This window comes from Bipolaris victoriae, assembly GCF_000527765.1.
Source record: "Bipolaris victoriae FI3 unplaced genomic scaffold scaffold_28, whole genome shotgun sequence".
Classification (NCBI taxonomy): Eukaryota; Fungi; Ascomycota; class Dothideomycetes; order Pleosporales; family Pleosporaceae; genus Bipolaris; species Bipolaris victoriae.
Window position 1 is genome coordinate 153,118 of NW_014575364.1, and position 24,543 is coordinate 177,660.

At 52.2% G+C, this 24,543-nt stretch overlaps 10 protein-coding genes across 10 annotated transcripts; 3 read left to right on the forward strand and 7 right to left on the reverse strand.

Moving 5' to 3' along the window:
• Positions 1-144: 144 nt before the first annotated feature.
• COCVIDRAFT_36415 (hypothetical protein) lies at positions 145-2,649 on the reverse strand (the record flags this gene model as incomplete). The annotated part of the gene is made up of 7 exons (XM_014702729.1): positions 145-617; positions 671-882; positions 1,011-1,638; positions 1,687-1,858; positions 1,934-2,105; positions 2,158-2,508; positions 2,600-2,649. 7 exons carry the CDS (start codon positions 2,647-2,649, stop codon positions 145-147), a joined length of 2,058 nt encoding a protein of 685 aa, XP_014558215.1.
• Positions 2,650-3,198: 549 nt separating this feature from the next.
• On the reverse strand, positions 3,199-4,701 carry COCVIDRAFT_36416 (hypothetical protein; the record flags this gene model as incomplete). The annotated part of the gene is made up of 9 exons (XM_014702730.1): positions 3,199-3,265; positions 3,319-3,502; positions 3,552-3,630; positions 3,687-4,043; positions 4,114-4,213; positions 4,263-4,306; positions 4,357-4,486; positions 4,538-4,585; positions 4,646-4,701. 9 exons carry the CDS (start codon positions 4,699-4,701, stop codon positions 3,199-3,201), a joined length of 1,065 nt encoding a protein of 354 aa, XP_014558216.1.
• A 2,030-nt stretch (positions 4,702-6,731) lies between these two features.
• On the reverse strand, positions 6,732-7,097 carry COCVIDRAFT_95107 (hypothetical protein; the record flags this gene model as incomplete). Its single annotated transcript, XM_014702731.1, has 1 exon — positions 6,732-7,097. A coding segment is annotated over one exon (366 nt), but the record flags the coding sequence as incomplete, so codon positions are not given.
• Positions 7,098-7,928: 831 nt separating this feature from the next.
• On the forward strand, positions 7,929-9,262 carry COCVIDRAFT_36417 (hypothetical protein; the record flags this gene model as incomplete). The annotated part of the gene is made up of 6 exons (XM_014702732.1): positions 7,929-8,040; positions 8,113-8,458; positions 8,505-8,633; positions 8,686-8,815; positions 8,871-9,109; positions 9,163-9,262. The coding sequence occupies 6 exons, from the start codon at positions 7,929-7,931 to the stop codon at positions 9,260-9,262; spliced, it is 1,056 nt and encodes a 351-aa protein (XP_014558218.1).
• Positions 9,263-12,869: 3,607 nt separating this feature from the next.
• Positions 12,870-13,280, reverse strand: COCVIDRAFT_14672 (hypothetical protein; the record flags this gene model as incomplete). Its single annotated transcript, XM_014702669.1, has 1 exon — positions 12,870-13,280. One exon carries the CDS (start codon positions 13,278-13,280, stop codon positions 12,870-12,872), a length of 411 nt encoding a protein of 136 aa, XP_014558155.1.
• Positions 13,281-14,695: 1,415 nt separating this feature from the next.
• COCVIDRAFT_14673 (hypothetical protein) lies at positions 14,696-15,410 on the reverse strand (the record flags this gene model as incomplete). Its single annotated transcript, XM_014702670.1, has 2 exons — positions 14,696-15,020; positions 15,241-15,410. 2 exons carry the CDS (start codon positions 15,408-15,410, stop codon positions 14,696-14,698), a joined length of 495 nt encoding a protein of 164 aa, XP_014558156.1.
• Positions 15,411-18,371: 2,961 nt separating this feature from the next.
• COCVIDRAFT_36419 (hypothetical protein) lies at positions 18,372-19,750 on the forward strand (the record flags this gene model as incomplete). Its single annotated transcript, XM_014702733.1, has 5 exons — positions 18,372-18,393; positions 18,443-18,511; positions 18,569-18,654; positions 18,711-19,137; positions 19,326-19,750. 5 exons carry the CDS (start codon positions 18,372-18,374, stop codon positions 19,748-19,750), a joined length of 1,029 nt encoding a protein of 342 aa, XP_014558219.1.
• Positions 19,751-20,174: 424 nt separating this feature from the next.
• Positions 20,175-21,410, reverse strand: COCVIDRAFT_25296 (hypothetical protein; the record flags this gene model as incomplete). The annotated part of the gene is made up of 1 exon (XM_014702688.1): positions 20,175-21,410. The coding sequence occupies one exon, from the start codon at positions 21,408-21,410 to the stop codon at positions 20,175-20,177; it is 1,236 nt and encodes a 411-aa protein (XP_014558174.1).
• Positions 21,411-21,667: 257 nt separating this feature from the next.
• COCVIDRAFT_95012 (hypothetical protein) lies at positions 21,668-22,132 on the forward strand (the record flags this gene model as incomplete). The annotated part of the gene is made up of 1 exon (XM_014702734.1): positions 21,668-22,132. One exon carries the CDS (start codon positions 21,668-21,670, stop codon positions 22,130-22,132), a length of 465 nt encoding a protein of 154 aa, XP_014558220.1.
• A 171-nt stretch (positions 22,133-22,303) lies between these two features.
• COCVIDRAFT_95213 (hypothetical protein) lies at positions 22,304-23,584 on the reverse strand (the record flags this gene model as incomplete). Its single annotated transcript, XM_014702735.1, has 1 exon — positions 22,304-23,584. The coding sequence occupies one exon, from the start codon at positions 23,582-23,584 to the stop codon at positions 22,304-22,306; it is 1,281 nt and encodes a 426-aa protein (XP_014558221.1).
• Between the last annotated feature and the right edge of the window lie 959 nt (positions 23,585-24,543).

Consider the following 24,543-nt stretch of genomic DNA (forward strand, 5'->3'; position numbering starts at 1 on the left):
GGACATTTGTGGAGACTTTCAAGGCGCATCTTCAAGTTGCATAATACATCCACGTAAAATGGTCACAGATACTCTGCTTGTCTTGAATTCGAATCATCATATTGACAACCCGCAAAGCCCTGTGTCAGAATCAAAAAACAGAGCTTAGGCCTTGACCGCATCAATCGTATCCTTGACCTCATCCCCCTTATCCTTGACCACATCATCTTTATCTTTGACCGTATCCTTTTCTTTTTCAGCACTGTCTTTATCCTTCTCAGGTCCATCTGTAGCCTTCTCCGCACCATCTTTATCCTTCTCATCATTGACGGTCTTCTTTTCAGTCTCAATCAAGTCGTAGTCAAAATCAGCCTTGTTGTCCTCAGCATCAAATACCAAAGTCCGTCTTTTGATCTCTCTCGGCAGGGGTGAAGTCGCTGGAATGTCCACACCAATCAAGGCATCCTTGGCCTTCTTGAAATCTTCGGCTCGTTTGTTATCATCAGGTGCGGGTGAGGATACAGGTGTCTTATTTCCCCATCCCTTTCTCTTCTCACTTGCCCAAGTGCCCCAACTAGAGAAGTAGGCACTGGCCCTCGCTTGTGCGTGTGAGAGATCCGGAGCTTGTGGTGATTTCCCTATAGTCAATCAGTCTGCATGTACTTCTCACGCTCTGGTCAGTACAACTTACACTTCTTTTCTTCCTCGGCTGCTCGTCCCTCCTTCTCGGCCTGAATTCTTGCTTCTTCAGCCCTTTGCTTCTGAGCTTCACGCATGGCTTCCATCTCTGCCCAGAGTCTATTGTAGGCGGAGGAGAACCTTTGCTGCCCTGCAGCGATCTGCTTTCCGAGGATTTCTCTACTCTTTTCGAGTCGTTCATCAAGGTGCATTTCTGCTACCTGCCTAATCGCCACGCGAGAATCAGCACACATACTCCCACTGAGACAGCTTGGAATGTGGGGTTGCTCCAAAGACTAAGAAGGAAGACTTAGTTGGGGTTGCAAGGCGAAAGAAAAGAAGTGGAGACGTACTGTGCTAGTCGGCGCTGAACGTCTTCCATGCTGAGACCACCCGAGCAAGGATGCTTGGGATCGACAATGTCGAAGAGATGTGAGTCTGTGAATTTGTTCCAGATGCGGAAATTCTCCGTCTGCATCCAGGCCTGTACCCAGTCGTTCGAGAACTCGCTGGCCGGGTCGCCCTCAACATCAGTGAGTACGGGCTCTTTATGTGCGTGCTTCTCCATGTACAGTTTGTATTTGACTGAGCTTAGCATCGCAAGGAGGTACTCTTCAAACTGCATGCGGATAAATTCTTCACTGCCAGCATACCCATGGTCCTTGGGCCGCCCTGGGTCCGACTCGTCCCATGTATCGTGAACTGTCTGGGTTAGGAAGTCAATCCATCGCCGGTCTGGTGTCGAGAGGACCGATGCTTGACGAAGCGAAGCCGAAGTGATATTCACCGTATGATCATCGAGGTTGATGAGAATGTCACTGTAGCGATCTTTTTGCTGCAGTAACAATGAATTTGTAGAGCCAACAATGTACGACTTTGTGTGTTGATCTGCCAAAACATCGAGCTGCTGAAGCGGGGTATACGGTCCGAACAGCGAGCCTGTACCAAACAACTGCAGGGGGAGACCCATATATGCAAGCACTGCGATTCGTTAACACGATGGGCTGTCGTCTGGGGTTGGACACTAACAAGAAGCGCGTTCTGACGTTTTCAACGACGTTGGCATGACACATTTCTCCTCGCACGAATTGAACTTGGGGTCAGCAGCATCCTGGAGGTGGCGAATAAGGCCGGGTATCAGAGAAATAAGAGCAAATTGCATCATGCATAATCGCTCGCAATGAGAGCCGAAGAAAAGAACCTGTTGGGTGTTGTGTCAACATTAGTGTGACAGCTGTACGCGCCGTCTCTCCTCGACTGCCAGAATGTAGCGTACCTTTGGTTGGAGTAAAGCGCACTTGAAAAGAACCAGAGTCTGCCATTTGAACTCGTGTATGAACTCGCGCAAAGAGATACCGAAGTAGTGGTCCTGCTGCCCTTCCTGGTTCTTAAGCAGCTGGGGTAGACTTTCTGTGAACCGCTCCAATATCTCAATGTCCCTAAAGTCTCTGTAGTTTGTGTTAGCCGCATGGCCGGCCGTCCTTCTTTTGAACAGTATACCTTTGCGCAAACCACAGCTGAGTAACAACACTCAACTGTGCCTTGATTGCGCCAAAATGCTGCGGGCTGTTGCTTATAACCACTACCGCCTTTTGCACCGTACTCCTTGTAACTTCAGCCGGCCGGTCTATGAGCTTGCTAGCATCGAGTTGTCGCGTACATGAGATACCGAAAAGAGAGGTTGCGGGCTCGTTCGGGGTTTGTGCACGGCGGAGGGTGAAGTAGGAGTAGTCTTCGGTGGAGGCATGAGCGCCATCGCTCAGGGCCATGAAGGGCAAGAGGGACCAGTCATTGTCGGCTGCCGGGTCGGTCCCCTCTTCTGCACCAAGCCAGAGTTCGATTTCGGGGCCTCTATCGTTTTTTATCAGCAAATTTGTTATTCCGGTACAGATGGTCCAAAGCCCCCCCTTTGCCCACTCCATGAAATAGTAACTGAGCTTACCGCGCATGATGAAAATCCACCACACATACAAGCGGATTAAGTGTCGCCATGGTTGTGCGCTCGTGGAGATGTCGCACGGCGGTCAGGTTCTCGAAAGTGAAGAATCCAAGGCCATAGGGGCCGGGCTCACGTCCTATGCATAGTTGGGGAACGCGATGCGAGCGGTGACGAACAACACCCGTCCCACCATCAGCCAACCTTATGGAGCTAGGCCTCTTTAGGTCACTAGCCTCGGCGAGCGCCACCTCATCAGCCACCCTGGAGCAAATGATCACCAAGACGACCAGACTGGAGAGCACTATTAACAACATAATCTCATATTCTTACCTAAGCTAAGGGCATGGCCCAGTCGTGTCATGAAACATTCCTTTCGTGTACAAGCATTGATAATTCAAAAGACAAAAATAACACCCATGTCCATCTACCTCCGCACTTTCATGTCACATGGGTCCGTCCACCAAACGAGACCTTGGGAATCTTTGAGAAAAGCCAAATCCGCCTGCTCCGCGCAGATGATACATCGAACTTTGATAAACTACATGACTCGGTGCCGGGAACTGTAAAAGTATTATGGCTGGATTCGGAACATCCATTGGCGATCAGCTGCCGTTATTCTCCTCCGGTACTGCCGCATCAACGTTGTGGTAATCGAGGATCTCCGAGTACCTGCAAATAAGTCAGCATCTTGTGTCCCATGGTTGGTCTAGTTGTGAGCCTACATCATGATCTTCCAGGTGTCGACTGGCAAGTCCGCATCGTTGAACGACCAATCGAATTTCTCGTCGGCTACCGGCTCATCCGTCGGGTCGTGGTATGGCGCAAGGTATGCGTGAGCGAGAGCCTGCTCTGCTCGTACGCGCTTCCTCGGGTCAAAAACCAGCATGTTTTCTAGAAGATCAACCGCTGTGGAAAGTTAGTCTAGCACTCTGGGCGTCAAGTTTTCAGCACGTACCATCAGGCTCAGCGTTCTTGAACTTGTTGGCCAATGGTTGCCTCTCGCGCTTGGGAAGCGATTGAACGAATCGCAGTGTCTGTACAGTTTTAGCCAAGGCTCCTCGCGATTTCAGTTGCGGGGGGGCGTATTTACGTTTTCACTGCAAATGGTCTGAATAACATCATCTGGGGGAGTGCCCAAAAGCTCCGTAATAATGGAGAATTGGTTCACGTGGTCCTTTCCAGGGAAAAGGGGCTTGCCCTCGAGCATCTCAGCAAAGATGCATCCCGCGCTCCAAATGTCAACCTCCACATCGTACTTTTGCCACGTGAGCATGATTTCAGGTGCTCGGTAGTATCGTGTCGAGACGTAACCCGTCATCTGGGGGTCTTGTATACGGGCGAGACCGAAGTCGCAAATCTTGAGATCGCAGTTCTCGTTGACGAGGATGTTGCTGGGCTTGAGATCGCGGTGCACCACACCAGCGGAGTGGACGTATTTCAATCCACGCTTTCTTGAGTCAGCCAAAATTCCTCCCCTTTGTTTTATTGTGCACGTTGAATCGATTTCTACTACGTACCAAAATCTGATAGAGAAAGTATTGGATAAATTGCTTCTCGAGCGGCCTCGAAGTGAGCAGACGGTGAAGATCGGTGCCGAGGAGCTCAGTGACGAAGTAGCTGAATTGATCAGTATGTGTTCATGGCGGGCCGTAATTGGGCTACGTACATGTCCTCGAGGGGAGAGATGAAGATATCGCTCAAACTGATGATCTGGGTGGGGTCAGAATTTTGCTTGGAGGTTTGGCAGCAGAATTGCCCACATTTTCGTGTCGAAGGTGCTTCAAGAGCTTCAGTTCTCGGTATGTTCGCTTGGACAGAACTGGAGTGCTGAAGGGCTTCATGATCTTCTTAACAGCCACCGCCTGGTTGGTAAGCTGGTCCTTTGCTGAGCTGCGGCAAAAGTCAATACTGAGTTATTCGCGAAGATGGAGGGAATGGTACCAGACGAGACCGAATGCGCCCATGCCGACAGGCTGCAGATCGGTGTATCTGTGGAATGTTAGCAGAGGCAGAGGCAGGAGGTGACGAGGGTGGGGCATTGTTCCGCACCTGCTGGTAATCTCAAAGGTGGTGCCAAAAATCTGGGCGCGTACGAATTCCGCCATGGTAGAATGTGGAGTTTATGGCAATGCGACAGGCGCGGGGTGGAGGGCTTTGGATAAAGGGGGGGCTTGGGAGGGTTGTGGTTGGAAAATAGGCAGGCTGGACGTGGGGAAGTCGCGAATATTTCGGAACTGAGGAGCACGTCGAGGCTGCTAAATACAGACAGGTCTTATTGGAGTCGGTAACTAGACGCGGCAAACAAGGCGATTGCGCGACACTGGCTCCGAGGACTCGTTTGTGAGCACTTTCAGAGTTTGCACCAGGGTAGGGGAGACGGTTGGGAAGGGTAGTAGTGGCCGTGTTTGATTACCGCCTTGAGTGTGTGGACAGGCAAACGGGCGGGCGAGGGCGAGTAGTGGCGGCGGCGGCAGAGTTAGCTTTGTGCAGCACACAAGGATGGAGGAGGGCAGTCAGAGCAGTGGCAAGCGTGGAGATGAGCGGCGAGAGAAGAGGAGCAGGAGAGTGAAGGTCTAGGAGGGCGACGAGGGGCAAGGCACCAGACGCGATGAGGGATGCATGGCCCGGGCTCTAGACGTCTCTCACGCAGGTTTCGGCGTGTTCAAGAGTGACGTCACGATGGTCTTTGGGAGTTGTCGATAAAAGCCCGTGCATCACGTCCAGTACAATTTTTCCCTGGGCCCATTGAATGCTCAGTCCACGCGTAATCGGCGGGCGTGCCATGGGAACGCGGCCGACCTGCTTGTCCTGCCCAGGTACCCCACCACGACTGACGTTAACGGCTGTGTGGTGCCCATCCCAGCCTTGTCCCTCTCTCCCCCTCACTTCACGTGGTCTGCCGGCTCGTGCGCGTTCCCGCCTAGGATTCGCTCGTGCCCGACGGGGGATGGGATGGCCACGGAAACATGGAGTGGGAATTTCACTCAGCTCGACATGGAGCCGCTGGAGGTGGCTCTGTGTTGGGTATGCGGTTGCGGCCTGAGAGAGAGAGAGAGTGGCGATGTGCATGCCTGGGCAGCCGCTGTGCCTCGTTTGCTGACGATACGATGGAGCAGCTGTAGCCGCACATGGCAGCCAAGCCTGGTGTCATTTCGACGTAGTAGTATGCAGGTGTGTACACAAGTATGTAGGTACATGCGTGTGTATGTAGTATGTACTTGGATACGTACAACACAGATATACATACACACACACACACATATGAGTCGCATACACAGCAAAGGGGGCCTGACATGGCAATCGCCCTGTATTAGCCGCCACAATCACCATGGCAATCCGATGTCTGCTAAAAGTCGATACACGCCAGACTAGGCCCAGGTCACGCATGCGGTGATGGGCTGGACTGCGCTGGACTGGTGTGGTCTGCTCGGCTTGCTCGGCTTGCTCCGAAGGCGTGTGGACGGCACCCCTGCGGCTATCACGGCAGGTTATAGCCATAGCCGCGGAAGCTGACAGTACCTACACAACGTGGTAGCGGCAGCTGACAGACGTGGTGTTCCCGGGGCGGTTCAGGTGCAAGAGCATAGAGTGTCGCTGTCTGCATGGCCGCCGCCGGCTCCAATCGTGTTTCGTCGCCACGCGTCATCATGCACGACATGGCCGCCGCCTTGTCACTGGGTAGCGTGCGACTCTAGATGGACATAGCAGCGCGCGAGCAGTGAATGCGGCAAGGCTCAGTCTGTATGGTGGATGGGGTGCATGTATGCCATTGTGTTGTGTGTGTGGGCTCTGGCGCCGAAAGCTAGCGTCTCACAAGGCGAGCATAGCAGAGGTCTGGCCAGCAGGCCCCCTTGGAGCCAGGACGAGCCAGGACGAGCCAGGGGGGAGCGAATGAGAAAGCGCGTCCGAAGAGCGTCGCTGTGTCAGTAGGAGCAAGTGGTCCTTAATTTAGACGTCATTTGGCAGTGCAGAGACCAGACTGAATGCCTCGCCTGCCGATCCAGGGCATGGAGACGAACTCTATCGTGCAGGCGCCCAAGGGCATTCCGCTGCCATCCCGCGCGGGTAGGCCGTCGTCGCCTGCTGAGGAGGGGGTGTCTGTGCTGTTTGCAACCAAAGGCTCACTGCTCACTGCTCACTGCTCACTGCTCACTGTACTGCACTCGATGCTGAGTAGGAGGATGAGCAGCGGCTGCAGGGGCGGTAATATGAAAGGGACACAGGACACACTGCTCGACTGCCAACCGCCAAATGCCAACCCGCAATTTGCCAATGACAGCTGGATGCCGCATCTGGCACCCATGAAAGACTGCCGTCGCATAGGGCGTCCAGGACGGAAGAGAGAGTGCCAGACAGCCCGGCCTGCCCTGCCCTGTCCTGTCCTGTCCTGCCCTCGCACCACTCCCTCCCTGCCGTAGTAGCCGTACTGCAAGTAGAGTAGCAGTCGACTGCTAGCATCCGCCCTCTCCCTCTGCCTCTGCCATCTGCGCGCCCGCTTCAGCGCCGTGTTCCACAGCCTTGGCCTGTGCCATTTGACCCTGATCGCTGTCCTGGTATCCCGGATTGAATGAGGCTTAGCAGCACTCGACTCCCATCATCATCATCATCATCACCACCGCCGCCGCCGCCAGCCCCGGCTCTGCTGCTGCCGCTACCATCAACCATCATCCTCTCTGCCATCGCCCTCCCGTGCTCGATCCACTTCTCTCACCCGACACCGCGCCCATCCCGCAGCCAGCACCGCCTCACCCTCGCCGCCTGCACTTACCGTCTCCAGCCACGAGGCTTGTTGGCCTGTCAGCAGCGGCGTTTGCAGTGCCCGGCGACGTTGCAAGCTTCGCCGACTCCAGATCCCGCGCCTTCCTCGTCAACTTGCTGGGGAAGCCTCCTCCGCACGAGCCAACAGCAGCCCTGGAGTCTCGGATCTAGCTCGACAACACCACCCTACCAACCATTCAACACCACCACCACCGTCGCTACGAACCCCTCCGCCTGCGAGCGCCCACCCAGCAAGGCCCCCGCCCCCATCCAGCTCTCCGACCACCCTGGCGCCCGTCGCCCCTTCCGCTTGCCCACGCTGCGAGGGCCCCCTTTGACCCGAGCTGCGTGTCGGATTCACCCGACGGGAACCATCACCACAGCTCCACCACTCCAACGCGCCCCCCCTGCGCCGCCATCGACTCGACACAATCCATCGCGCCCGCCCCGACACGAAGCAGACGACCTCCTCGCGACGCGCTGGGCCCAGTGCTCACCCATTGTCCCGCGCCCGACGTCCATCATCGCCCGCGGCCGCGAGCCGCACTAGACGACAGCCACCATGGGTATCTGCATGAGCACAAACAACGACGATGTCGAGCAGAAGAAGCGCAGCCAGGCCATCGACCGCAAGCTCGAAGAGGACTCGCGCAGGCTACGGCGAGAATGCAAGATCCTGCTGCTGGGTGAGTGGCCAAAGAAAAAAAACCCGCTGGCTTGCCCTGCTCTATCCCAGCCCTGCTAACCCGCCCCTACAGGTTCCGGAGAGAGTGGCAAGTCGACCATTGTGAAGCAAATGAAGATTATACACCAAAACGGCTACACGCAGGAGGAGCTTGCCATGTACCGCCTGACCATCTACAAGAACGTCATCGACTGTGCAAAGGCTCTTATTGGCGCCATGCGGCAATTCGACATTACCTGCGAGAATCCAGGCAACGCCGAGCTATGCGACTATCTGGCCAACTACACCGTCGACCCGGACCCGGAAAAGCCACTCGACCAAAGAGTAGGCCAGGCCATTACCTCCATGTGGCGCGACCCTTGCATACCAAAGGTGCTGGAGCACTCGAGCGAATTCTACCTGATGGATTCTGCGCCCTAGTACGTTTGCGCATCACGTTTCCATCGACTTGGCTGACACTTGTAGCTTCTTTGACGAGGTGGAACGGATATCAGATCCAAACTACGTGCCCATCGAATCCGACGTTCTACGAGCGCGCACCAAGACAACGGGCATTTATGAAACACGATTCACAATGGGCCAGCTAAGCATCCAGTACGTGCGCGACTTCAAACATGTGTCTGGTGCTCGGACTAACCTGAAACAGTATGTTTGATGTTGGAGGCCAACGGAGCGAACGCAAGAAATGGATACATTGTTTCGAGAACGTCACATCCATTATTTTCTGCGTAGCCTTGAGCGAATACGACCAGGTGTTGCTGGAAGAGAGTTCACAAGTATGTACTCCAAACCACATGTTCGTTGAATCTGTAGTACTGACTCGCGGCCCAGAACCGAATGATGGAGAGTTTAGTGCTTTTTGACTCGGTAGTCAACAGTCGATGGTTTATGCGAACAAGTATCATTCTCTTCCTCAACAAGGTTGACCTGTTCAAGGCCAAGCTTGCACGATCACCACTCGGCAACTATTTCCCAGATTACTCTGGCGGCAACGATGTCAACCGTGCCGCCAAATATCTCTTGTGGAGATTTAATCAGGTAAACCGGGCACACCTGAACCTATATCCTCAGTAAGAATTACGTATCCAGACCCCCCCCCACTATGCACGCCTAACCAAGCCAGCCTCACGCAAGCCACGGATACATCAAACATCCGACTCGTCTTCGCCGCCGTCAAGGAGACGATACTACAAAATGCGCTCAAAGATTCGGGCATATTGTGATTTGTCGTCCACACAGCAACCACGGTCCTCTGTCGCCCGCTCGGCCTCGGGCCTTATGAGTGCTCCGCCTTCGAAATTTGCGCACACGCGTTCCTCCGTCTACACTTACTACATAATACACGAGCCCGTTTACGATCATTACTCCCGATCGTGCCACTGATGAGGCACACTTGCGGCCACGAATTGGGATTTGGGAGATATCATTGCCTCTAGCTATTGACACATAGAGAGCGCAGCATTGGTGTTTTTGGCGTTGAAAGATTCCCTGGGCCTGGTCCTTTTGTTTTTTCCAAATCTTGGGGATGCGAAATGGGGCATCACACTACACACACACACACACACACACACACACACACACGTTATCATCGTCGTCGTCTCTCTCTCTGGGAACTGGGAACTGGGCTTTTTTTGTTGTTCTATCTTCTGTGTCTTTTTCTTGACCTTGTTGTTCTTTGGAATTTTTTGTCCCTAACCCGCCTTCATCTTCTTTTCTTTTCTTCTTTCTCTCGTGCCTAGTTTCGACTTTAACTCAACCCGCCCGATTCCTCCCGCTTTTTTACTTCTTTTCCTTTTTTTATATGGTCCAACTGGTTTAGCCCTCTGTCTCTCTCTTTGTTGTGTGTGTGGTATATTGTGTGTACGTGTGTTGGAATTGAGAAAGAAAAAGTTGAATTGGAACATTTTTCACCCCACCCTCTTTCCTCTTCCCTTTCTTCCCTTCGTCCGCTTTTTGTGACTCGGGGTTTCGCCCGTTGTTTCGGTCAGATAGGGAAGCACAGAGGAGAGGGGCGGGCTAAATAACCACCATTTTCTTGTACGCTTATATTAAAACCTTCTTTCCTTCATGACAGTTCTTTTCTCCCCCCCCCCAAAGTTTTTTTTCCTTTTACTCCCCGTTTTTTTTTCTTATATCAAGGTCTATATACACACCACTCTAACTCTACAAAAGGGATGTGTTCGTGCCTACTGGCGGTGGGTACTCGGTGGGAAGGAAGGGAGGGCGGTGACCTTTTCTTTTCTCTTTGCTCCAAAACAAAAAGGGTGAAAAAGATGTCTAAGACAACGGCCTGGAATCATCTTTTTTTTCTTTTACCTTTCTTAGTTGGCTATATGTGTGTGTGTTGTTTTCTATCTCCAGAGGTCCTAAGGGATATCTTATTGGCTTGGCTTAGTCTTTTTTTTTTCCTATAGTATACTATCTATGTCTTTTATAGTTTGTGGGGGAAGGAGCAATTCTGTGGGCGGACTGAATGGGTGGGAGAGGGTATAGGAGGGGCTTGCTAGTGCTGGGTGCTATATATATGTAATGGTTATACGGTCGAATTATTATTATTATTATTATTATTATTCGGAAAAAAAAATATATTATATTGTTTCATGTTTGTTACTTGTGTATATCGCCCATTTTCGTGTACCTTGGAATGGGTTTTCTCATTGTGATGTGATGCTGTTCTCTCTCCCTCTTTTACTTTTTTGTTGTTTTCAAGACAAACGGTTTCCAAATCTTCCATATTATCCCGTTTGTTTCGTCTGTTTACTAATTTTTCTTTCTTCTTTCCCCCCTTCCGAGACGTTGAGACGTTTAGCTGACATGTTGAAACTAGTCACCAAAACACTTCGCGTTACCGCCTTACCTAACAAGAACTATCGGTTATTGTTTTCTTCGTTGCGCATGTAGACGCACCCGTAGCGCAACTATTCATTAACCCACCGCACGTAACATGCTTTTCCCATCCTTCATTACCGCCTCCCAATCATCCCAGTCTCTGACCAACTACCGCACCTTGCAATGTACACGTACACGTACATAATTCCCGTGCGTTGAGTTGTTGACTTCCTCCTCTCCCTCTCACCGCGCATGCCATCTACATCGTTGAATTGGAAAAGAAAAAAACAAAAGGGTCGATGTATCGAAGGGGAGGGGCACGTGGACATGTGTATATGTTATTCTTCGTGCTCTCTTTTTTTGGGGGGCCGGCCTTGAACGGCGGATGGCCCGTTGTGCATTGCATACGCATACGCATATGTGCATCGAGGGGACCGTGAAGGGGGGGAGGGGGGGCATGTGACTGTGTACATATCCCCTCCTTTCACCGTGTTTGGTCTTGGAGAGGAGGATGGGAACGGTGTAGAAGTACACGGATACACCGTATTGATATGCGTGTGATGGGAAGTAAAGGCAAAGTAGTAAGATGCCGTCATCTTCCCTTTGCTGCATCTTACCCAAAACCGAAAAAAAAGGTAAATGGACATGTGTACTCACACACACACACACATCTATCTCCCTTCCCTCCTGTGCAGCATCTCGTATATCCACCACCACCACAAGATTTATACACTCATCTCCAATTTCCAACCCAATAGCACCCCCTTGCACATACTATTCTTCACGTAGGCCCAATAGTTTAAGCCAAGGAGTCCCCTTCTCAAAGCCAAGTGAAAAGAAAAAAGGGGGGGAAGGCACGAGGAAATAACGATGTGCAACCCCACTCCGCCCAGCCCAGCCCAGCGCAAAAAAAACAACAACCAAGTACGCAAGTAAGTAAAGCACGGGAGTCAAGAAAGAAGGGGGGCGCGGCGACGGCAGCGCGGGCGCGGGCGCAAGCATGGGCGGAGCGGTGTACTATGTTGTTGCTTGGCTTCTCTTTCGTTGCTTTTTGAGTCTTATCATTTGTCGTTGAAATTCGGTGACGGTGGAAGGATTGCATATGTGTCTCAACTCCTTATTCTTCAGCGTTGGGTACTTGATTTTTTTCATTTTTCTCATTATGGTTTTGTTTGTGTGTGGGGATTTGTGTTTTTTTTTGGGGGGGGGGGGGGGGAAACAGGTATTTCTGGGTGTTTGCACAAAATATGCAAAGAGGTGTTATATTAGTCATGGTTGTTTTGACTTGATGGTTTGGGGTTTACATAGTTTGCAACTATTGTCATCGTAATCAGGCCATTGTTTGCAAGGGGCGCATCGTATAAGCATGCTTAAGCTTTTTTCCTGTCCCGTATAATCAGGGTTCTTGTTTGAGGGTCCTACTTATTGTGGAGAGGGACAAGGGGGATCAAGTGTTACAAGGTGTCTGTTTAGGGGATGGCCACGCGGGAAAAGAGTGGAGAAGATGATGTTACTGTTACGAGAATTGGAATGGCCGGCGGAGTGGGGGGTGGGTGGGTGGCAAGTTTTTTTCTCCACCGCTGCAGCCACATATCCTCACATCACGTTTGGTACAGCACATCAAAAAAAAAGGGAAAGAAAAAAGGTGTCCTCAGGTGATACTGTCATTTTTTTGGTCCAAGTATCTTAGTTTGCCCGCTAATTCCTAGCCCTAGCTGGAACCCCACAAATGAATCAAAACGCCTATTCCATGCCGTCCCACCCAAAACCACCGAGCCGCGAGTGATTTTTTGTCATGTTGATATCGACCTTCTGAAAGGATAAGGAAAAAAAGATGAAATGGTATCGTAATATCGTAAACGCCTATGCAGCAATATGCTTTTGGTAGCACAGCTCTCTCGCTATTAAAGCTCAAGGTGGCGCATGCTGCAACTTGAAAGTTGTCGCCCGGACAATGTAGGCCAAGCTGCTCTCGGAGCTACCGGCCTGCATGAGAAGCATCTATTCAATGTTGGACAAGAAAGCCGACCTCTCGAAGCTCATGCGCCTCTGTCGCTCAGCAGCGCTCATCTCCTTAAGGCTGCCCGGCGGGGCAGCATACTTCGCATTAACCGCAAGAGGAGAGAATATCTTAAGGCCAAGGATTGGTGAATCGTCATGTTTTGTGGCGGTGGGAGAAGATGGCGGGCTGAGAGTGCTAGCCTCTGAGGGCGGAGCTCCGATGCTTGCGTTGCTGGAGATGGAAGATACGGACTGATGACGTCCGCTGTTCTGTCGGTTGGAAAGAAACCCGTGAGCAGGCACGAGGGGCTCTGCGGCAGGTACAGCTGTGACGGTTTTCTTGACGGGAGTGTTGACAGCGAGAAACGACGTGGGGAAGGGGATGTGGTAGGTTGGGCGGGTGGAAGCCATTGCGCCAGGATGGATGTTGATGTTGGGTAGAAAAGTGATTGTTTGTTGGCTTGGGGTGAATGAGGGTTGTAGGTGAGAAGGATGAATTTGTTGGAGTGTGGTGTTTGTGTGTTGTGGGGGAGTGACCGAGAGGCCGAGGGCAGTCCTTATATGTGAACAGAGGGGTATGCGTAATGGAGGAGTGACAAGACTGGAGTCGTCCGTGGGTAAGGCCGTAGCGCTTGGCAAGCGAGTTCCGCTGAGCCTTGCGTGTGTGTGGAATGGGCCCTGTAACTGGCTGGAACGGCTTGGGGATCTACCAAAAGCAACTGAGACGCTTCCAAAGTAGGCGCTTGTGGAGCTAGTGGGCAGCTAGTCTATGGATAACTCCGCTTAGCATAAAAGAGGTGGTTCCGCAGAGGACCTGGGGCCTAGGGTTGCAGCGCGGGATGTTGCAGATGCTTCCGCGTGCTTGAGCTTGGCGGACGAGTTACGCTTGAAGCTGTCAATAGTATTGGTGCGGCAGGCTTCCGGTGAAGACGGCTTCGTTGACAGATAAGACTGCAAACAGATGCGTGTTTCGACTGCGTAAGCCTCTTGTGTGTGCAAGTATGATCGACGGCGAATCTGAGGCTGTTTGTGGAGCTCGACGAGCTTGGCGAGATAGATGCACAGGCAAAAGGGTGTTTCTTGTAAGTTCAGTAGCGTATCACCGCTTGGTGGTGTTGCAGTTTATTGGTTGCAGGACGGTTTTGGGTATGCCGAGACTGGCAAGGCGCGCGTAGTGGTGGCTAGGGCTTGGAAGCAGATGGGCGAGTACCAAGATGGCTTGGCAAGAAGGTTAATTGTTTGACGCGGCGGAGTGGAGATTGGATAGACTACTGTGATTGAGGAAGAAGAAAGGTTGACAATCTTGTCGAGCGCTTGTAAATTAATAGCACAGCAGTCACGGCGATAGGATTTGTCGGAAGCGTCGGTCCAAAGGGCGGTCGCACGGGTGGCGAGTGAATGGTGAGCAGAGATGGACCGACATGGCGGCGGCGGCATGGGCGGGCGGGGGACAGGAGTGGACAGGAGTGGACAGGAGTCGAGGGCATGGTGGAAATGTGCAAAGCTGGGATGCAGGCTGCCGGTGCTTGGTCGGTGGGTGGAGTACAGGAGAGAGCATGATCCACCACGTTGATGTAGCTAGAGTCCTCGGTGGCTAGCACTCGTGGGGGGCGTTTCTGACCAAGCAATGGCTGCATCAGGTAAGAGAATGACGCGACGCCCTCCCGTCGTCGTGGTCGCGCTATAGGCTCCTAGGCTGGTAGGCTCATTTCCTCGACGGCGCAGAGGACAGCAGTAGGCGTGCATACGACACCTCACGTCGTTGGTGCCATGTCATGGTCATTTGCTTTTCATCAGTGAACGTTCCTGGGGGGAGGGGGGGACGTCTAACCAGTCTCGGGCGGCACATGATGCGGGGGTTGCGCATTGCTCGCAGGCGGATCCGCGCCATGCTGTCCGCCTCCACCTCCGGTCATGCTAAGCCGAAGATAGCCTCCAAGTCTCGATACCGCGGCATGGGGGTGGTGGTGGTGGTGGTGGTGGTGGTGGTGTGAAAGACTTGACCACTTGCGGCGTGCGCCATGGCGTGAGATGGAGAAAAAGATGAGAGAGTTCCGGCGGAGCTTAGCAGAGAAAATTCCTCCGAAGATGCCTCTCGCTATCTTATCTCCGCTCCTACTAGTAAGCGACGGCCCCTGCAGACGCGACCTTCTACAACAGACATAGGTACGCGCGCTTCAGCTACACCTCACACAGCTACGCCTCATGCCAGAGTACACTACACTCTACATTCGGCGCTTCTAGGCCGTTGTCCGTCCCTGCATCCACCGGCTATATCCCCAGATGTATACCAGCTATCTCTACACGCACCAGCCTCCCCTACTCTCCTTGCAAAGATCTTCGTTAATGCATACATACACTGGCAGCTTACAGTATAGCAGCAACAAACTTCAATACACCTGAAACCCATGCCTGTAACAGCCTACCCGTCTTATCTTGACATCTGTCATCCATCGAGGACTTAGTCCCACAGAACCAACCACCTGCGCTACAACATACCTCGTGCATCCCAGGCCAGCCACAGCGGCCCACATGTGCCATGGAAATTCACTTTAACTCCATCTTGTTTTTCTTGTGTGTGATGGAGCCTTATGTCCGTCTTAGATGCGACCCTCAACAACTGTCCAGGTGGTGAAATGTAAGCAGAGCCACCTGGACAAGCATACGTCCGGTCGCTCCGCACCAGTAGACGTCGAATCCCTTGGATTCGATTCTGGTGTCTTTGTCGAAAAAGACGTCATTATTCAATGTCACGCATTAGCCATGACCACCAATCGTGCAGCCAGTCCCAATGCATGACCTCTTGCATGGCCACTCTGAATCCGCCTGCTCTGCCAGGCCTATAATAAGACAATGTATCCAAGGTCTGCATCTTGCCCACCTGCCAAAAACACACTCCCCCTAGCCTGTTTTCACCCTGCAAAGGCAGCCGGCCACCGCGGCGCCAACAGCGGGGGATGCACACCAAGGAATCGTGAAATAAGCGGTGTGACTTAGATCCAATCTGCCCTGTCATGCTGGCCCGTGTGAGCCACCCAACCCCACACTATGCCCGTAGTCCGGTGAAAGAGTGCGGAGTACCAAGAAAAAAACACCACTAGAATATTTCAACAAGCTGGAAGAAGTCTCGGAACATCTTTTCTTTCTTTTCGTTCTAGAACTAGACGAATGCCTCAACACACTTATTTAGTCTATGTCAGAGAAACATCCCGAGTGTAGAGTGAAAGCTTGACCGGAGACTATGTAACTGACTAGATGGCAACACGCATGAACTATTTTCGAGACATCATTGACCATGAAATATCCTCGCACATGGCGGTTGGTATGGCTGTTGCGTCGATACGAGCGAGATTTAGCGCATAGTGGTGGAGCAATGGCGCATTTTTCGCAGCTGAGACAACCAAGAACTCATTGGTCCTCCTCTACTTGCTACAGAATACTTTCAAGTCATCGAATGACATTTTTTTTTTAAAAAAAATCGATCAAATGTAAACTTTCTTTTCGCGACGTTCCTGGATGATATCATCATCAAACTGTATTTCCCTCTACCCGCACATAGAACACCCACGCCGGCCACAAACGTAGTCTCCATCTTTAATCTTTTGACAGCCGCAACCTTACAAGTCCATCGGCTCACTTGCCACTCCGTGTCCCACATGAAGGACCCACCGAATTTTTTTAAGCTGGTTTAAAACGTTCCGGTAAAAGAGTACGTTGCCCGTTTACGGTATCAAAGTGGGGTCACCTTGAACTAGTCACAATACACCAACATTTCGCAAGCGTTGGCGTCTTTTTTTTCCTTGCCATCGCAAGGAGATAAACCCCCCCAAAAAAAGCTTGAACAAACGCTAAAGCATGTGATAATCAGATTCTGACGCCTCGTCCCGGAAGTCTGTGTGTGCGTGTAGTGCGTCAGTGACGCGTACTTTTGACTAGTAGGGGACGTGGGGTTATTAAGCTTGTGTGCACCGGACAGAGGGGGGGTTGGTTGTCCTGGGTTACGCGTTCAAAGCCCTCCCTCCCCTCTTCTATTTACCACACTGAGCGTGCAGACAGTCATTGATAAAAAGATTGGCTAACCTTCTCTCTCTCTCTCTCATCAATGTGTGCTTCTTTGGCCATCGTATTTTGGTCAATCGTAATACTGATTTCAACCCGGTTTCATTTCACGTTTGTTTCGTTACTAATGAATAACTATCACAATCTACTAATGTCCACAGATGGAAATCTGCCAGTCCAATCAATGCAGCTCTGTTAGACATCTGACACTTTTTGAACCCAAAGGTCTAAGAATTGAGCAACGATCATCAAGGCAGGTTACAGCACCTATGTCGTAGTTGCGCAGAGCCCATTTGTTGGCGCTTCAAATCACTAGGGCCTTGGCACTGGTCGTTCAGAAGGTCTTCCGATGCCTACTAGTCGTCACCACTCTTGCTTTTTTTCCTATTGCTGTCTGGTAAACGTACCCCGCATCCAAATCTATTGTTGCAGTGAGGACCAAGATATGTACTCAGAATGATCTACGCCAAGTCGGACGTGTTCGTCATCTTGGTCTTGGTCTTGGGCGCTTTTGGTACTGTTTTTTTGCTTGTTTTCCAATCAAGAGAAACGCCGTTGAGTAGGAGTAGTCCCTTTACGAAGGTATTGCAAATTCATCCTGAACACGCATGTATACAATTTTCAAAGCGACCGCGATGAGAAGGTTAAGTGGGTTGATGCGAAACTTATGTCTTTATTCGTCTCCTCTCTTCACTTCTACGCTGTCATGCTTCTCATCAAGTTCATCTCTTCGCAAGTTGTCATATCATCTCAATCCATACGAATCTTTTGCTTCCAGTTCGTTTAATCCCTAATGGCTGTTTAGACCCCGATTTCTCGGCTTATGTTTAGTCAGTCTATGCCTCAAGACATGATCTTCTTGTATTCGAATTTGGCTGCATTTTGGCATTCAAATTGATAACCTTTTTCCCAATCGCATATCTTAATCTCCTAACAGATGTCTTTTCTCTCTCACAGTCAATCCAATTATTGCAAACTCGCAACACTGTACCCCCGAAGCAGTCATCTCTCACTGTCATGTCACTTTCCACTGGTGTCCTACCATATGAATCCCTGCTGAGGGATTTCAGTCGCCTTCTAGAAAGCTTTAGAACCTCATGGATATCAAGCCGTTATCGTATCGAGTAATCAGTCTGCTTCTCCCCTCACTGTGAGGGCCAGGGCCGCCAAGTACGCTGCACATACCGTCACGGAGGCCTCACTCCTCACTGAGACCTTCAGATCCCAACAACACCATTCACTTCACCATGCAAACGCAGCACTGCATCATGCAAGAAGCTCGGCCTTGGCCTTGGCTTGTGCTTGAAAAATCCGCACATAAAGACCATTTACCTGCTATCCCCTCTACACTCTCCCCTCTATCTTCTTCTCACTAATATCCCACACTCCCTCTGGCCAAACCACCAACTCCGGTGGTCTTGCCTCAGATTACCACTTCACAAGATGGACGCCACCGAGCTCGCAGGTAAGCGTGACACACCCAACAAGACTTTGATCAGTTCTCACAGCAGCAGCCGTCCAAAAACTTCTCAAAGAAATTCGCATCTACGCCACCCAAGGTCCCGCCAATGCGATCGATCCAGGTAAGTCTAAACCAGCCACCTTCAGTGGCTCCACCTGCTCAGTACTGACACCCAAAGACGCATTCGACGAGATCCGTAAAGCCCAATTCGGCAAAGCCCTCCCATACGAAGAAAGCCAGGATGTAATCCTCGATCCCACCAAAGTACCATCCTCCTCCACTCCTCATCAGAAAATCCTCACAACTAACCACACAACCAGAAGCTTCCCTTCCTCCCCACCGAGATCCTCAGCGAAATCATGTCGCACACCGCGCCCTCGGACCTCTCCAATCTGCGTCAAACCAGCAAGCGCTTCCGCTTCGCCGCCAAATCGCTCTTCGGTAAGCGCCTCGTCAACTCCCGCACCATATACCCCACCTACTCGAGTCTGTCCTCCTTCCTGGCCTTGCTCCTTGTCGACCCCTCCTACCCCCACCTCGTCCGCACCCTCTCGTTGGTAAGCGAGCACGCGGCACCCAACGCCTACGGCTACGACTGGGCGTGGGAGGAGCTCCAGAACCGAGAGCAAACGGGTCCGACTACGCGTGTAGACCGCGTCATCAAGCAGAGCATCGAGATGCGACATGAGCGGTGGTGTGCGAGCAGTGCGTCATTCGTGTTCGGAGGCGGTTATAGAGATATGTTGAGTAAGCTACCCTTACCCCCCGTCACTCCATTCTTCCATTTTTCCCTTTCTTTTTTTTCGTTTGTCTGCGTTGAAGCATTGTATTGTTTTTTGTACATGTGTGTGTGTGTGTGTGTGTGTGTGTGTGTGTGTGTGTGTGTGTGTGTGTGTGTGTGTATCGGGTAACTCATTACAATACCCACCCACCAGCCATCTTGTTCAAACGCCTACCTGCACTCCAAACGATTCGCCTGCGCAAACTGTCTCTCGGGGAGAACATTCCTGGACCAGACGGCATCGAGTTTCTCCAAGGAGCGCTCCAGGACTTGTCGTTTTACCGCCCAGGACTGCCGGTCAATCGCGTCCTTTATCAAGAGTGGCAATATGACATGGTCTATCAATGCATCACGACGCTCATCGATGAGTACGGCGACGAGTACATCTGGGACGGGGCAGGACCCCAAGCAGATTGCAAGACAGATGCTTTGGCTGCGGTCAAGCGGGCCAAGAGTAAGGCTGTTGTTGTCAAGATGAAGAGGGGTGTTGTTGAAGAGATCGATGAGGATTCCGACAACGAGATGTCTGACGAGGGGGATTCCGACGAAGAGATGTTCGACGAGGAGGACGACAACTGAGGCGAGCACCGGTGCCCCTCATCAGCAACGTTGATTGATTTTCCCGAACTCCCCGATTTGAGGGTGTGAGACTGAGCTTTGGGCTGCTACTGGGTCGATTGTACGATGTTTGAGACGTTGTGGATTGTCCTTGATGGACTGAGATTGCGATTTGAGAGGAGATACCCGCGAAGGTGGAGGATGATGATGAAGATGGACGCATGGTAATGGATGAGAGAGAGAGAGAGGCCAGTCACCAGTAGTAGCCCCACGACGACGACGACGACGACGATCTCAACAAAATGACACATACAACGGAACGACACATACAACAGAAACGACACATATACCAAAAACCACATAGCGGAACGCAATGTCATGACGTATACATTCAAATCTTCTTTCTTTCTTTCTCTTTGCGTGATAAATATGTACACATCTTCATTCACCCCTCCCCAAACACAAACATCCTCCAATTCTTCCCAAGCCGTGCCACCCCATCTTCCAACGCCCACCCCTTAATCTTGCATATCCTACGCACAATATCTTCAAGCCTTATATCCATTTGCTCGCCTGCAGTATGCAAATCGCTCTCGACAAGCAACATATGATCTGGCACCGTCTTGACCACGTCCACGAAACTTTGTGGCGTCTCCTCATCCATCTTATCGGAGAGATTAATCGCAGTACTGAAACTAGCAAAGATTTGCGCAGGGATGGCGGGGTTGAGGTATTGTTTGAAATTGGAGACGTTGCCCGAGTAAGAATGGAGACAGATTCGTGGGGGGTAAGGTTTTGCTTGTCCTTCTGTCCCCATATCACTCGTTCCCTCTGCGTCTGCTTCAATTGCAGCTTCGGCAGCTGGATGGTCTACACCACGTTTCTTACGCTCCCGCTTACTCAGTACCTGCTTCTCATGTCCCTTCCAGAGCTCAGATAGCACTTCCAACACCAGTCCGTGGGCTTGGACTCCGTGCACGCTGACTCCCCGGTTCATTTCCGCTGCGAGTTGGAGTTGCAGTTTGAAAATCTTCTTCTGGTGCGAGGGACTCGCGCGGAAGGGCGTTAGACGGCGTCCTTCGCGCCCGCCGGGAGTCAGGCTACTGTCGCGTTTGCACCAGAGATCGTGATTTCCCGTCCAGGACTCGGGGATGCGGAAGGAGCGGTCTAGTCCGATTTCGCCGACAAGAGCATAGGGGTATTGCTGTAGCTGGTGGCGGGTGTTGGATAAGAATGTGCTAAAGGGAGTGGGGTCGGGGAGGGAGAGGTAGGTTTGGATGTCTTCTTCGCTGGGGTTTTCGCGGGAGGGATGTAGGGCTGTTTTGTAGTGTGCAATTTTGGCTTCTCCGGTGAGATTTCCCTGCTCTTTGAGACTATTATCTGGGTCGATATCTGACGTGAGGTACATTTGGTGTGAAAACCACGGGTGCCAGCCGAAACATGGTACGATGCATTCTTCTCTTGACCATTGGGAGGGATCTGCAGATCTGATGGTGTGCTTATCCGCTGTAGCAGTGACAAGATCTTGGTCTTCGGCTCTTGTTGCCATGACTGTGAGTACTCGCGCTTTCATATCTTGTATTGTTTCGATGCTGGACATGGTATCGGTTGGATGGCAATGCGCATCGTAGACACCCAGGTGCCATGGAAAGTTTTCTTCATTCCCATCGTTCGTCACCATTGTATTCAACATAATATACCTTGTTAAATCTTCCGTTTTTAAAACTGTATCTAATGTTTGGGTTACAGGTTTGAAATGGGGTCTTGAGTATGACGTAGATGTGAGGCTGGTCGGAGAAGCCTTTTTCCGCTTCCCGTCATCAAAGGGCCTTCTACGCTGCGTGGGTCGTTGGGGTATCCATACCAGTCAACGCGGAATTTACTTCCACATAATCCAAAAAAGCAAAACAGGATAGGTATAAAATGTCAATACTCGACATGTCTTGCATTTGGATTACCCAAAAACTATGCTATGTACAACAAAAGGGGATGCTATTTTACATGGCGTCCGCCTTATTCGCTTCATTACAACTAGTCCTTGTCACCCATCTGACAAGGCGTCTCGCATGCCAACAAGACGCAACAAGGAAAAAGAAAAAACAAAAACAAAAATACAGACGCAGACGCATATACCCCATTGCACCTTGTTTCTCCCACCGGACAATTAGGGAAAAAGAAAATGCGATGCAGACTTGTATAGGCCGTGGTTGGTGTGAACTAGCAAAACAAAGCAAAGAAAGGAAACCTCACCAATTGATGGAGAACCCCCAAGAAATCAACGCCATAGCTATGCCAACTTTGTGGATCTCAGGAGTAAAACGACTTAATGGAAGGAGCACGGGAATGCAGGCGGCTAGGAAAACGGAGGGGGTGCGAATACGTGGGAAGCCGTTGCTTGGATGACGAGGCTGATGCATGTAGGAGGGCGTAGTTGGCTTTGGAACTGCGCTTGGGCAAAATAATATTAGTCACCAGCTGAGGACTGTGTCTAGTATGATACAAGGGTGTGAAGGAGTGTGGAGAATATAGAGGCGGTGGCGGTCAAGGCACTACCTTGCTACACGGTGGATCAACCTAGGCAAGCATGTTAGTGATAAAGGGAACGATGATGATGATGGTCAGGCAAGAAGTCATGTACCTTAGGGTGCTAATAGCAAATGTGGCAATCCACGCAATGAGGGCAATGAAGAGCGTGGCCGTCAGGCCCTTTTGTCTCTCACAGATGCTCATTCTGTAAGGGCAAGCATTTTCGCTGCCGGATTCAACGCATGCCCATTTCTCATCAGTGAGGGCCTGAAAAGCTAAACTAAGGTTGGCAGACTCGAAGACGATAAAGGCCAGGTCGAGAAAGATCAACGACATTTTGGCATTGTGTGAACGCAGTCCGAGGGGTTTCGACGTGTACTCGTCGTAGGTGATGTAGAGCGTGTAGATGATTGCTACAATGTCGACAAGGATGGCCATCCATGTTGATGAGTTGTTGCTGCATCCATTGTTGTCGGAGTGACGGTAGATGGAGGCTGCTAGAGAGAGGGCGAGGGTGGAAAAGATGAGCACAAAGGCACGGATCACGGCAGGGACCATGGGATGGTTCATCACGGTGTTGTGGAAACGAACAAGGGCGCGCCTTCTTTTCTCTGATGTAAAGAGCCAGAAGCCCTTGATCTGTTCCTTGGGCGCACTCTCGCCAATGGGCTCCCACTTTTGCTCGAGGTCGGGCATGTTTTCCCTCATCCAATCGTCGTCTACAATCTGGCCGCGTGACGAGATGGGGCGGTCGAGGTTGGAGCCCTGGGTGAACTGTTTCCACTTGGGAGCACTGTCGCTAACGGGGGTACCAAGGGTGACGGGGGCGCCTTCGCGGACATGGTCAAACTTGCGACCCGGGACGTTTGACTTTGGCGTTGGGCAGAAGTTGTGGGTTGCATGGCGGACCGTGGTGGGCGTCCTCGGCAGGAGGAAAGAGGTGGCATCGGCATCGTCCTCGTCTTCGGCAGACTGGACCCAAGGAGGCAGTGAGCGTACAGCACGCTGGCGTTCCCTGTTCTCCGCGCTCGCGGTCAGGCTTCGGTTCGAGGACGCCAGGGTGCGCGGAGTGCTGGAGATGGAGTACGACTGGCTCTTCCGGGCGGGGCCTCCGTCGTGGCTGTCCTTGGAGACGCCCGAGACGGCGCTGATGCGGGACTGGGGGCGCTGGAAAGAGTGCGGGTGCGAGTGCAGCGACGAGGACGAGGGCGGCGGGATGGGCGAGGGCAGCAGCCTGTTTGGTTGTGCTGGGGCGGGCGTCGGAGTGGGAGTGGTGGAGGCAGCCGAGGACGAGGGCGAGGGCGAGGGCGAGGGCGAGGACGAGGTCATGGCCGGGGCGTTGGAAGAGGCATTTGGACTGGAGACGTGGGCGCTCCCCTGGGCGGCAGCCACGTCTGGGCGAAGCAAGGCGGCCGCGTCCGTGAGGCCAACGGGGTCGATGTCATTGTTGTCCGTCTTGGTGGGCTCGCCCATGGGCGTGCTGGTCATGCTTGTCGGAGGATGTGAGGGGCGTCCTCGTCGCACCAGCGGTTCCCTTGAACAAGGCGCCCGTCCCTGATGTCAGATGTTGCGCCCAAGCAAGATTCGAAGGGGGGTGGTTGGAAGCTTGGCGCCAACGCAGCGCGGCTGAGGAGCAGTTAGGTGGGAGCAAAGTAAACAAGACGCGCACACAGCATCATCCGGCAGGGCGGCGGTCTGGCGAGGCGGGCGGGCGCAGCAGACAGCGCAGACAGGTCAGACAGGCCAGGCGGCGCAGGTGCTGTGTGTTGAGCGTTGGAGCGGTGCCATCAAAGTGTGGGTGGTGGAGCGTTGCGAGGTCCGTTCACCCAAAGGCCTAAAGGTTGGCTGCATCTGGGAGATTGCTTGTCGGCCGATCCTCTGCTTGCCACCCACCCGCCTGCAGCCTCGAAAGCGTCCCCATAATTCACTGGCCCTGTACATACACCTCCGACTGGACTTGGTTTTTTTTTCTACCTCTCTCTCTAGTACTACTCGACTCTAGCATGCACTGCCAGCGCCTGCACAGCCTGCTCTGCACAGCCACAGGGCCGCTCTGTCGCCACAATGTGCTGGCTGGGCCGTCGTGGTCGCAGGTTTTAATAACTTGACGTAGGCTCACCTGCATCTGCGCCATTGTGTGCTGACATCCATGCTGCATCCGACTACTTGCATATTTACATACTGACGTAGTAGTCCCATCGGCTTACACGCTACTTCGGCTTACCTAATCCGCCCTCCCTCTGCGCCAATACCACCCACTCCCCGCACCCACCACCAAAACCCCTCTC